This window comes from Cavia porcellus, unplaced genomic scaffold (assembly GCF_034190915.1).
Source record: "Cavia porcellus strain 051 isolate PalLab524CR breed Dunkin Hartley unplaced genomic scaffold, mCavPor4.1 scaffold_8, whole genome shotgun sequence".
NCBI lineage: Eukaryota > Metazoa > Chordata > Mammalia > Rodentia > Caviidae > Cavia > Cavia porcellus.
In genome coordinates this window covers 73,940,091-73,953,849 of record NW_026947491.1, presented here as the reverse complement: position 1 = coordinate 73,953,849, position 13,759 = coordinate 73,940,091, and the positions used below count along the sequence as shown (strand labels likewise).

The window sequence follows — 13,759 nt, the reverse complement described above, 5'->3', positions numbered from 1 at the left end:
GATGCTTAAAGGAAAGAAAATGTGGGCCAAATTCTGGTTTACGTTGTTTATTCAGAAAAAGTTTAAAGCAAATAATAGTCTTATCACATCATGATTTGCAGGAAATATCTGAACTCCTTTCCAATCAGTTCATATATGATAACAGGAAAAGAAATGAAAATGAAAACTTAAATTTAAGATTATGGTTAGTACTAGAGATAATTTTAAACTAGGTGAAGTTGTGCATCCCTAAAATCTCAGACCACAGAAGTCTAAGGCAAAAGGATTACAAGTCTGAGCCCCACCTAGATAATTTAGTGATTTACCAACATCACATCAAAATGGGAAGGTCTTGGACTGAATTCCCAATACTGCAAATTAATTCATTAATTAAATACCATCAGGGTCTACCTTAAGCCTATTTAGTTTATAATATATTTGTAACCTAATTTAGCATTAAATTTACTAACTCTCTTGGGCTTCAACTTGAAATTAATTCTTGGAACTCAAGTTCTATATAAGCAAAGATAAATAAATGAGAATTACTATGATGATAGCCTTTAAAAAATACAATTTACTAGTATTTTATAATAGTTACCAACAATTTGGTATACAATCAAAATATATTATAGAACTCTTTAAAACATCAAAGACTTATTTCTACAATCACAGATAAATACAGAATTTCCATGATTTGTCTTGATTTCACCAGAAAGCAGCATATTTGCTGCTCTGTTATAATTGACAAAGACAGCGATCAAAGCTCCCCATCCTCTACCATCATGAATCTCTTTTCATTCCATGAAGAAAAAGTCCATCCAAATTTTCCGATTCATTCCTCCTCTATATCATTAAAAGCAGTGCATCATAAAGCAGGAAAGGGGCAAAGCACTTAAGTTAACTTCTCTCAACTTCTGTCTCCCCAAAGCTCATTTACAGAGATGCCATTCTTAATCTCTTCGCTCATAATAATTAATCACACCTTCTCATCAAACTCCAGACCCTGGAGAAATACAATCACTGGTTTTTTCCTTGGTTCTGAAAATTAACTATGGAAGCATGTTTAATATAGACTTAAATTACTGGTTTCCTGTACCAATTTAAATTAATTCCAGAAAGTTAAGAGTCATTTTGCAAAACTTACTTCTTGTTTGGCTTAAAAACAGTCTGAATTTTTTTTTAAAAAAACACTGGAATTATAAAAATACTAGGTGAATTTTCACCTAAAAATGTTCCAAAGAACAGCGACGGACACTAGAGGCAACTAGGCTTTTCCCACAAGATCCAAAAGTGCTCTTCCTGCTCTTCCTTTCTTTTTTAATTGGGACCAGGAATTGAACTCAGGACCTTGCACTTTCCAGGGAGGGTACTGTGCTGCTGCGCCATATCCTAGCCCCAAAAGTGCTCTTCTTTTTTGGAGGTTACCACTTGCTGCTAGAATAGTCACCAATAGAAGCAGAGTAAACATTCAACCAAGAATAAAACCTAAGAGTGAATTATAGTTATGGCAAAGGCAAAATACCTTTGGTTGACAGGGTCTGTTACATTCATGGGTCTCATTTTCTACTGCGTTGGTGGCAATGTGGCCAGTGTTTTAACTCAAGACCTTATTAAGTGCTCCAAAGTAGCCAATTTCAAGACTACAACTTAGGCTAAGGAGCCCAGACCTATCATTGCAAAATTGTAACTTAAGTTTTACACTGGAAGGGACTCCAGGGGATCATAGCTACACCCTAATTTTAAAGAGAAAGCTTCATTCTTGTCTTCACAACTATTCAGAAGGTTAAAACAAGATGATTGAAAATTTGAAGCCAAGCTGTACAATTTAAGGAGACTTTTTTTGGTACCAGGAATCGAACTCAGGATCTGGCTTTTGCCAGGCAGGCACTATGCTACTGAGCTATATCTCTAACCCTAAGGAGACTACATTAAAAAATAAAATAAAATAAAATAAAAAGGGCTGACAGATAGGTAGAATTGTCTACTAGCACTGCAAGAGCCTCAGCTCCATCTCCAGTATAGAAAAGAAAGGAGGAAAAAGTGGGGAAAAAAGGGAGGAAAAGAGAAAGGGGAGAAGGATAGGACAGGAACTGCTAATGTGGGGACACTGGAGGCTGCTGCTGGCCACAAAAGATGAGCAGAAGTGAAGTGTGGGAGTGAGGAGGAGGGGACGCACAGAAGCTTGGACAGCAGCTGCCGACTACAGAGTCCAAGTGAAAAAATTAACTGTAATACAGGAGGAGAAAACAGCTCTGTTCTCAGGAGGCGGGGAGCTACTCCACACACTACTCCATCTACAATGAATCCCTGGGCAACTTAGGAACTTAGCGAGACCCTGAAATCAATCAATTGATCAATCAATAGGCTGGGCTCAAATGTGCAATTCTCCCATCTCAGCCTCCCAGAGTGGTGGGATTACAAAGTTGCACCTTCCATATCCAGCTGTTTCTTGTGGACATCAAAATCCCAATTTTGGCTTGTGCAGTGGCATAGGCCTATAAGTAACCCCAGAACTAAGGAGGAAGGATCACAAATGAGCCCAGTCTGACCAATTCACAGAGACCTTGTGTCAAAATAAAAGAAACAAATTTAAAAAGGGAGGGGGATAGGCTCAATGAGAAACTCTGAATTCAATACCAAATACCACAGACACACAAATCACTAATCTTGGATGTCATACATTATTTATTCATCTCCCATCTGCTTTGCTGTAGGTGATACCTTCAATCAAGGCTGCCCCATGGGTGAAAATGTTTCTCGATCAAAATTTACCTCTTACTCTCCTCCCTATTCTGTACATTAACTGCAAGGTTAACTAATTCTGTAAAAAATAAACTTTTTAATGAGTAATTTTTCTTTAGTGCTACAGAACCCAAAACGTTTGGGTTTGACCATCAGATAATAGCATCACGTGTGTCAGAAAAGCAAAATAACTACAAAATTCATGATGATCCTGGACCCTCTCCCACCTGTCTGGGACTAAAAATATACCTATCCAAAGTCCCTGTGCAGGGTCTGTACCTGGGACCCCTAAGCAGGAAAGCAGGATGGCTTTTTTAAGACCGAAGTCCCCATCTGTCCAGTCTTCATCTTCCAACTTGCCAGTATTGCCAATAAAGGTTTTCCCTCCCCCCTCTGTCTCTGGAGTTACTGACTTCACTGGGCACCAAAAGAACTAGGGCTGGTTATTCCAAGGCAACTGTGTATCAATTTACTTGTCAAAAAGGAACCCACTATGTATATCTATAGTTATATCACAAAGTTGATACTATTTTCCATGATGGCGAAAGATACTTCAGCAGGGATCATCCAAACTTCAGCAGGTTTTGTGCCTTTCAAAAGTTAAACAGTAACAAATTCGTATTCCACCCACAAAAAGGATGTCTTTATTGAACAGGAAAAATAAAGCTAAAACAGATAAAGCAAACTGACAAAACTTAAAACAGAATAAACACACCTATCCTCAACCTTTTCTGACCCAGAAATTTTGATAGATATTCCAAATGTCTGTAAAACACACTGAATTCATCTATAATATACTTAGAGGAAGTAAGGTTTAGTATCCAAAGTGTGATCCATCAACATCTGCTATACTTGAAAATAACAGACATGCAGTCTTTCAAGCCCACTTCAGGCAGAATCTGCATTTTTAACAACACTGGGTGGGTGATGCCCATAGAGCTCAAAATCTGGGGACCATTCATCTAGAAACATGAAAATACATTGAAAGAAAGCCAGCAAGTACCCACCTCGATGTCTCTTAAGGAGAGACATGGGGAGATTTTAACCAGCAGTAAAATATTTTTGAAGGTCAACTTCCCTATGAAAGCAGAGCAGTAAATTGCAAGAGATGACCAGGTCTAAAAGCCCCTGGTCTGCCACAGGCACCTTCAACAACATTCTGCGAGCACTTTTTTTTTTTTTAAAGGAAAAAAAAAACAGTTAAAAATGGTAGAAACAATACAGTTAAAAAGTACACAGCAACACTTTCTTCACAAGAATGGCTGATACTGTTTATGCCCATAACTATACCGGGTTGTTTTTGTTTCTGTTTCTGTTTTTTTTAGGCCAGATAGCCCTGCTGATCTTGAACTCACAGTCTCCTACCTAGGCCTCCCAAGTATTGGGAGAACAGGCAAACATCATCATGCCTAGCTAAGAAGCTTTAAAATGGGGAAGTCTTAGCTTTCATTTAGTATCAAACAAAATCAGAAACAGCAAGCTTTGTTTAGAAAAGAAAAAGGACTCAGAGAAAGAAAAGGAAGTAATCCTAAAGAGATTATTTTTTTCCTTAGGCAGTACTAAGTAGTGAGAAATGAACCTAGGACTTAACACATCTCCAGTACATTTTCCCTTTTAATTTTGGGACAAGGTCTCACTAAATTTCTCAGGACCAGCTCAAAGTTGTAGAGCTGGGATTGCAGTCATGCTCCATCATGCCTGGCTTAAAGAGATTATTTCTAACAGGCTATTTTAGACAGAAGATTAGGTATTCGTGGCAAACTACGGTTGGTATTTCAGCATACTAATGTCTCTAATAGATTTTTATTCAAATCTCAGGCTCATTTTCTTTGGTTAAGTCAGTAGATAAACCTAGAAGAATGGGTTAAACTGTAAAACTCTGGTTTTATTAATAAAAATCCAGTGGCACAATTCAGTTATCTTTTTTCATTCTTTCTTTCTTTCAACAGAATAACAAGAATAAACTTCCTCTTCCAACGCAATTTACCAATGAATTCAGGTATACCATTTTTTCCACATCAGCTATAAATAACTGCCTCCCATTAAAGAACCTGTTGTCTGATTAAACAACTTCATCATCTGAGAACTTTTCTTCCACAAATACGTAGCTGGGAAAATCTGTCATTAGCGGCTTGATTTGTAAAAACGAGCTATTTTCAATGGCTTTCTGAGAGGAGTCTTGTAGTTAATTTTTTGGAGACCAAAAAGAGCAACCCGTTCTAAAGGAAATACTCTTGAAAAATACCTGGACCCATGTATTTTACCATAATGTATCTTTCACAATCAAATGCAGCAGGACCAGTATTTATAAAAATGCTTAAAGAGAAGCTTGAAGCTTGAAGAGATGATAACTAAAGTAGCCAAAAAAGCATTTTCAAAGCGATGAGAAATGTCCTAAAAGACCCAGCTCAGGTTCATCAGAGCTGCTGGTAGCACCTCTAGAAGCCCCTTGCCCTGGTGGTTCTGTAAAGACAGGCATCTTCCCCAGACTGCAAAAAGCAGCCAAGCCTGTGACTGTAATTTCTGTGGCTACCACGTAAGGCACCCCCTGCAGAGAACAAATTTGCAGGGATGTCACATCAACAGGCACCGACTTCTAGTGGCTCCTTGCTCCCTTGGAGGACCCTTAAAAAAGTTTAACTATTGACTCCCATATTTAATCCAAGAGACACTACTAAGTGAAGAGAAAGCCCGGTAGACATGCTTTCACTGTGGAACAAATTGGAAATTAACACAAACAAGATGTTTACTGTTTTCAAAGTGACTTCACTTATCTCCCTGTCTCAGATACTGGTTTTTGAATTCCCGATCTATCAGAGAAGCTCAGTAACAGTATGCTTTATAGCAACATCCTTAACATAAACATATAACCTCACTGATAAAGTCAAAACAAAAGAGCAAGGCCATGGTACGCATCCTTTGAGCTGCTTGATAGAATACTTCTAGGCAAAAAAAAGAAAAGAAAATTTCATGACACAGCTGTCAAAATTGTGCTAGCTGTATTCACCCTCTAAAAAGTTTGTAAGAAATAAACTTGTGAACTGCATGTAAAATTAATACCCAAAGAATTCTAAGTATGCAGGGTTATATGGACTGCCATTCTTCCCTCTGGATTTTTAAACAATGTTGAAACACAGCTATGAGAAATACTTCAGTCCCATCACTTAACACTGTTCAAAATGTCAAGAGCCGTATTGCACCCCAGTGGCCTCTCTTCAGCAAACAACACATCCTTTGAAGTAAAATATTCCTAAATGATGGCAAGTGAGAATTATTCCTAGTACAGTCAAATTTACCTGCTTTCAAAGAAGTCAATCATCTCGCATATCACCACGAAAAAAAAAAAAAAAACATTTTTGAATCAAAACTTCAGTATTTTTTACAGTCACAAATCAATCATTTTCTTTATCTAATGGCAATCTCCTCATACATTGTTTCCTAATTAAATAAACCTACAGTTAAGGTTATGTCATTTTTTTAGCTTGATCTTCCTGAGGAATAGTTACAAATGGATTATAATAAATTCCACAGAGATAAAGGTTAATCATCAAAAACAAAGAGATCTGACAGAAACATTTTATTTGGCATAACACCTAGCACAGAGCTGCCATTCCAAGGCACTAATGTGTATTTCATTTGATAAATCATGCAATTTAGACAATCACCTTCTTACAACTACATTATGGGCCACGCTTTATATCCTGTCTCTCTCTGATAATACAAAATGCCCCAGCAAAGAAATCAAGGAACAAAAGCCCGCACAGAATTATCATGAGCAAATAACATTTCTTCACCAAACCCTAAGGTGCTGGAAACCATAGCTCTGTCTTCAAGAGGTGTGATGTGTACATAATCCAAGTAAATACACATAGTTTCAATTCAATTCTGCAGTAAAATGGAATCTAAATCCTGAGTTAGAATTTTCAATTCTTATCTCTTATCATATTAATTTTCTAAACATGAACAAATCAAAATGTCTCTATTACAACTTTAAGATAATAACTGCTTCCTGTTCAGATTAATTGCATTTATGAAATGCTCTCAACTAAAACAAACTACTCTTAAAACAGGACAGTACCTTAAAGTCAAATCACGAAAACAATTATTTGGTGTTCTAGCCCTCTCCAAAACTGTGCTGTCTATCTAGATTTACTTAACGCTTCCCATCTATCTGTAAAGAAAAGTGATCAAAAGTTGTAAAGTAATCAAAACAATAATTCTAAAAAGTTTCTCAAAGACTGAAATGAACATTTATACCTTTTATTCTAGGAACTTCTGAGTATTAGAGAAATTGATGAATGTGATACAAAAGCTAAACTGTCAGAGAGAAGAAAAAGAGAGTTAAGAGTGATGCATGTAACTGTGTTAGTGCTCATCTTGTTAGAACTCCTAGGAAATCAGTTCAAAATCTCAGAGGCAGAAGGCTTCACTCTCTATGACTAGCTGAGACAAATCTCGGTAACCAACAGTTCAGTCACAGCATACATCGAAGGAAAACAAGTTACCTGAATAGTTAGAAAGGAAATGTTTAAGAAAGGAGTTTCAAAGCTTCCAAACTTCTATATATAAGATAATGCCAAAGAGTCCAAAAATAAAAGACTAAACATCTTAACTGCAATGCAATGTTCTGGGAGAGAAGTTGACAGAGTCTTAAGAAAATTTTAAACTATGAATATCCATGAAAATAAATATGAATATGCCACAAAAAGTTTTTTAAAAGAAGTAAATTTGAGTGAAATTCTATGGACCAGAGAGAGGGCAATGGATCAGCAATTCCATAGGCCTAGCATAAGACCCTCAGATCAAATACTTTCACCTGCAAAAGTACAGAAAGGATGCAAATGTTTTAAGGGAAGCTCATAGTCAAGGTGAGCAGCTGCTGTAGCCGTGTTGTATACCACATGTATACGTGGCCCATGTCCAGTACTATCCATAATTAGTGACAGATCGAAGGTAGCAGTTAACTCCTCAAAAGGACATATGAAACAAACCTTCAAAGAAACCATCCAACAAGGTACATAATCACACCTGTACTTATCTAACATATTACACCTTCTTCATTCCCCAAAAAGCAGAAGGTGAGCAGTCCTGAGGATATGTCACTCCATTTCCTGTAACTAAGTTCGTAAATTAGGACAGCTATTCATAGAGGAGAAGTCTTTATAGTCAATAACTCACTGGTCCTTTCCTTCAAGACCACCCCACTTGTCACTTTCGTGAAGCCATTAAAATAAGCGCATGAAGTTGATACAACACTCAGCTCTCAAGAGAAAACCAAAAACTTTAAAAGATGAATGCTAGTATGTTTAAAAAAAAAATCACTTGAGACAACAACAATAAATTTGTAAGAATGTAGGTTTGTTAGGCAGAGATTTTTTGGAGTGTCTTTAAGATAAACTTTGTCGTCTCCTAATATTGCAAAGGTGCCTGTTTTAGAGATAATGTACCCTTAGCCTATGACAAACAGCTGCACCATCTCAGGCATTTTTAAAAAGTGCCTTTAAGCATGCTAAGCAGCACCAAAGAGATCAGAAACACAAAACTATGCTTCCTACTCATGCTGGAATCCAAAAGGTTGAAGTATTTCAGAAGCATGGCAGTAGAGAATCCAGTGTTACCACAGGGCACATTAGAGCTCAGAAACCAAGCGCACATGACAACAGCCCACAGAATCACCAATGTGAATTAGTGAGTGTGTGCGGTTTGTGTGTGGTTTGTGTGTGTGTGTGTGTGTGTGTGTGTGTGCATGAAAACAAGAGACAGATGGCTGGCAAGTGACTTTCCCTTTAGCATTTCTACATGCTTATCCAGTCTTGTATTTGGGTCATCTGCTACAATAAACACAAAGTGACAGGATCGATGGAGGCAAAACAAAGCAATCCACACTGACTTCGCTTAGTAATTTTAATTTTCCAGTAAGAGAAACACGTGGTCAAAAGAGCAAAATGAACCCCTTGCAAAGATATATGTTTAAACAACTCACACTTAGGGGAATAAAGCACATATAAAATAATTCCTAAATTGTTTCCAACTCCATTTTTTCACTGTGTTATAAATTGGAAAGAAAAATAAATGGTAAAACACCACTCTGGTACACTTTGCCTTCTTTTAGTAATGACCTGATAAGCTTTGATACAAGGCAAATTCCTCTATTTAACTTCTTAGCAAGTCTTTCTAAATATGCATCTACTAAATACCAGCCGTACCATCAGTGGTTAAAATCACTGGAATTTTAAGATACCACTTCCAGATTAGTCCAAGGCAAAAGTATTGGACAGAAGCTTTTAGATTAAATTAGCAGAATGATTGATCATCTCACAGGGATTCCTATCCTATAAGGTCCAAAACCCAAACTACCAATAACATGAAAAGACCAAGTTACAAGCAGTAGTTCAGTATTCTTAAGGGGAAAAAAAAGTAGATTCTTAAAGAATTATTAATATCTCTTAAGTCTTGCATTCCTTCTTTAAAATAAAACCAGTTAAAGTCATTATAGAGAAAATGTTAACTAGTGTTTCTATGAAAACAAAGATTTACATTCACATTCAAATGAAAAACTAAATCAGAAATGTACTATGAAGAGTTTTAGACGTCTCATTTTTTTGTAATGCAGACTGAACCCAGGAATTTTACACTAAGCCACTCACCAGTCCTATTTATTCTTTTTATTATTTTGAGACAGTCTTGTTAAATTTCCCAGGCTGAGTTAAAACTTGCGGACTTCCTGCCTCAGCCTCCCAGAGAGCTGAGATCATGCGCCAGATACTTTTCCACTACAGTAAAAATTTCTGCTATGAAATTGTTTCCAAAGCTCCACACAATTACTGTGCAATACAATAGCTAAGAAGCCTCAAGAAAGTACTAGCGATCAAGGCTAGGTTTACTAAATCCAAAAAATATCTTGAAGTATCTCCTATGAATACATTTTCTTTTATTCATGAATTATTCTGCACACATGTGAATTTTAAATGTTTAGAAATCACATTACCTTATTTGTCTGTATGTCATAAAAGGGTATGTCATTAATCAGTTAGATACTATGAGCAAAACGAAATCAGACTTCAAAACATTTGTGATTTACTTTTGTTTTCTTTAAAGTACAATGACTCTTCTCTGTGTTATCTCCATGAGAAACTTACAGTATTATTAAAAAACAAGAAGGCAAAAATGAAGCTCTGTCTTCCTCAACAAATATAAGAAAGCAGACTTTTGGGTCAGCAAGCTTTTTTCCACTGACCTACACACCAAATTTCTCTAAAAAATAAGAGCAATAAAAGCAAATACTTCAAAGAGTAACACACAACATGACATAAAACTTGGCAAAGGCTGCATATTTAAAATTCCAGGGTTCCCCTAAGTGTAAGATTCAACACAGTCATTACACTATATTGAAGGCAAAGGAAGAAAGAAAAAAGTGCACTTTATCGTGTCTGATACTGTGAATTCCACTGTTTGTTTCAACACATCATACACATCTTAAGTTGAGCACAGAAACACTTGTAAAATATTAAATTTGACCATAGGGAAATTGATTTTGCTTTAAGAAAGTTTCAGGTTACCTCTTAATTTCAACCAAGCTACAACATTGAAAGTAATTATATATAGTCTATAAAGTCAACCTGATCACTATATTTAAAAGAAATGATAACTTTGAGAAGTACCACAGCAATAATGTTTAAGCTAACACAGGATGAGGCCCTCCTAAAGTCAATGCCAGATTCTTCAGGCTCAAATGCAGAATCTTGATTTAATTAGGCAAGTCAGGCCCCAGAGCTACCTCTCTCCTTGAGCACTGCTCTCATCACTGGCAGCACTGGCCTTTCCTTCCAGAACTGAATTTCTCAAAAGTTCCTGCAGAATCCACTGATGCAATTTAAGTAATGTTTTAAACGTGAATCTTTGTGGTCTGAAGTAGAGTCCTGGGAATAAACAGTTACCATCATCCTGCAGTTCCCACTTGGCTCCCTAATTCTCTTCCCCATTCATACAGCAGAGAGGGGTACAGTACTTGGATAGAAACTATGAAAGTCACAATTTACAGTACACCTTGGCACTGAATCATTTTAACATGCTGTGCAAAACAACCAATGAGCTGAGTACTCCATTAATATGTCATAATTCCTAATATATATAAAAATGAAGTTTGCTGCCCTAAACATTTCACATATTTAAGTGCATGTGTTTGCACAGGCAGTTCTGCTAAGAAATCAGAGTAAAATACACTTTACAATTATAGTAAGGTATGATTCTTATTTTAGCCTTCAAAATTGTATCAGCAATGAAGTCTGTATGTCACATGCTATGGAGCATATGATATAGGAAAATCATTTCACTAAATTCATCTTTGAAGCTCAAAAATAAAAGTCAGGAATTTTAACACTCAATTTGACCTACAGCATGGGAAGAACTTGTAACAACTGGGAATCATCAAAGCACAACTCATTTATCCTCACACTCTCGCCATTCTCCCAAAGTTCCTAACATTTCTGTTCCATGGCTTAAGAGCACTGCGTAAGCTTTACAACTAAAGGAAAACTTAATTTAATTTTAGACTTAATTTTCAAACAATACTTTCTCCTGACATGACCTCTTTTAGTAACTGGATAGGAACTAAGGATAGGAATAGGAATGAAAATAAGAATGCCTGATTTATCATAGTCTTCTAAAATTGTGACAATGATACAATTTTTTAAATTAACTTTATATTCTAGGTTTAAATGTTTACTTCTTAAAGTACCCCAGCAGAGCCAGCAACTGCACCTTTTCTTTCCTCCCTCTTCCTTCCCTCCTCCCTCCCTCCCTCAGCTCATTTGAGTTAAAAGCCACCCATCTTTGGAAACAAAGGCTTTTTCCATCAATGTCCTAGAAATAACAGATGCACCATCACACAGAATTAGAAGAGAAGCAGCTTGGCTCACCTCACTCTTACATTTCTCAGAGCATGTAGTGTAATTGCTAAAATCAGTGCACTGTTTAAAAGTTGAGGAGAAAGTTTATGCCTCCCACTGCCTTCCTATCAACTAAGCTATGACAGACACTAAATAAAATGCATTAAGAAGGGTTTGGGGGCTATTTTTACACCTATTATCAGGTGATTTCATAACAGACATGGAGGTGTGAACCAAGATGTGCTGATTTAAGACTTATGTCCATAAGCACACTTTTAGCAGAAGAGTGGGCACACACCAGAGAATTCAGGACATGGCTAATTAGCACCAGGAGAAGAGTCTGCTTCTCCTCCCCTATCAACCACTCTGCTTAAGTTCATTTACTGCCTCGCCCTAACCCTGGGGACCCATTCACTTTCCATAGCCCAGAGAGGCTGTTGAAAAGCTGTCAAAGTAAATCTGTGCTCACTTTTTGGATGGTTTAATTTCAATGGAGCATGAAACACCCCAGAACGGTTAATAAGTTTAGCCAGGCATGCTGTTCTCCCTAATATATTTTAATTATGCATCTGTTTTAATTGTAATCAGATTAAGTCACCGGAAAGGCACAAATTGGAATTTTCCCTAATGGCTATTGGAGCTTTTCATCAGTTTCTAAACACTAACAACGTTTAAAAAATAGGTAGAGACACCAGCACGACTGTGACATTTTCCAGGGATCAATGCAGTTTCTTTGACAACAGAGTTCGAGTCTCATTAGCCACCCAAACTAACCCAAATACACAAGACAACTTCGGTCTCTAAGGGCGTCTTCTCCTCCAATTAGCACAAGAGAATCTGTAATGCCTAATGCAAAACTCCCAAACAGAAATGAAAGTCAGAGCGTTTATAAAGTGCAGCCCCATCAATTGGTGAGGGAGGCTGCTGGAGGTGACGAAGAGGTGGAGCACCGCTACCCGGGCTCAAAGTGAAGTACCCTACACGTCAAAAAGGAAAGTTTAAACAGAGAAGGATCTCTCTTTTCACTTTTTTGGCAACTGTCAAAACTTGCGCTTGAACTTGGGGAAATAAAAGTGTCCTATCAATGAAAGGAAACGGTACAGGGAAGATCTATTAGGGGGCGGGGTGCGGCTTCCTTCCAGCCCAGACGCAAAATCGTTTAGTGTGCTTTGTAGTGCCAAGGAATACCTAAAACTGTTCATCTTTTTTTTGTAAGAAAAATACGTTCATTAAACAGTTTTCCCTAAATTGCCAGGATATCCGCTAAGAAACTTAAGCGACTGCCAACAGGCGAGAAGCAAGCGGCAGAACCTGCTGCAAACTCGCAGCGGAGCGGAAACTCCCTCGGCCCGCCCCGCGCTCGCGTCCCGGGCGTCCGCCTGAGGTGTCCGTGTCCGCGCGTCGCTAACCCTCGGGTTCTGAATCAGCCTCTCCGAGGTGCACTTCCAGCCTTAGAGCGGGAAGCTCGCCGCGGGGTTCCCAGGCACAGCCATCGCCCCCTTACCTGTCATCGTAGCAGAAATCTGCACTCAGGGTGTTGAGATACAAGGCGAGCCCCAGAGCGCTGCTCACCAACTCTGCAATCATCTCTCCACCGCCTTCCCTCCGGCTCGGCTCCCAGCGCGAGGGCAGCAGCGGCAACAAAAAACAGAAGCATCAATCCCCACCTTCCGCCGCCTTCTCCTCCCAGCTTCACTTTTCCCTCGCTTCCCCACCCTCCCGCCTCGCCCTCCCTCGGGTCCTTCCCATCCGCCGCTCCTCTCCTCCGCCTCCTCCTGCGCCCGTCTCCGAGCTCCCGCGTCCTCTCGGCTGCGGGCTCAAGCCGCGCTCCCCATGCCGGGCGCCCGTGAGTGGCGAGCGTCGATCGGGCTCCGCGCCCCCCGGCGGGTGCACAGCGCTGGTTCTCCGCGCGGCTCGGCCCCCACCCTAACCCATGGCAGTGAGGGGCGCCCTAGGTGAGGAGTGGGACTCGGAGGAGGTGCAAGAGTGCTGCATGCGGGCCGAGGGACCGGACCGAGCCGGGCTCTGGGACCAGCTGGAGGAAGGGAGAGACAGAGGGCGGGTGGGAGGGACGAGGCGAACCGCCTCCCTTCGCCGCCTCCCGGGCGCACTGGTCCGGGGTGGCTCGGACCGACTCCAGCCGCTGGGGC

At 39.1% G+C, this 13,759-nt stretch overlaps 1 protein-coding gene across 2 annotated transcripts in view; it reads right to left on the bottom strand.

Annotated features, from left to right (window-relative positions):
* The window catches only part of Tmtc2 (transmembrane O-mannosyltransferase targeting cadherins 2), a 372,199-nt gene extending 358,894 nt beyond the window's left edge, over nucleotides 1-13,305 (bottom strand). For both annotated transcript variants that reach the window (XM_063255227.1, XM_063255228.1), the window contains exon 1: nucleotides 13,114-13,305. In XM_063255227.1, the coding sequence (XP_063111297.1) occupies nucleotides 13,114-13,196 (83 nt within the window). In that variant the 5' untranslated portion in view covers nucleotides 13,197-13,305. The remainder of the gene's footprint in view (nucleotides 1-13,113) is intronic.
* Nucleotides 13,306-13,759: the final 454 nt, after the last annotated feature.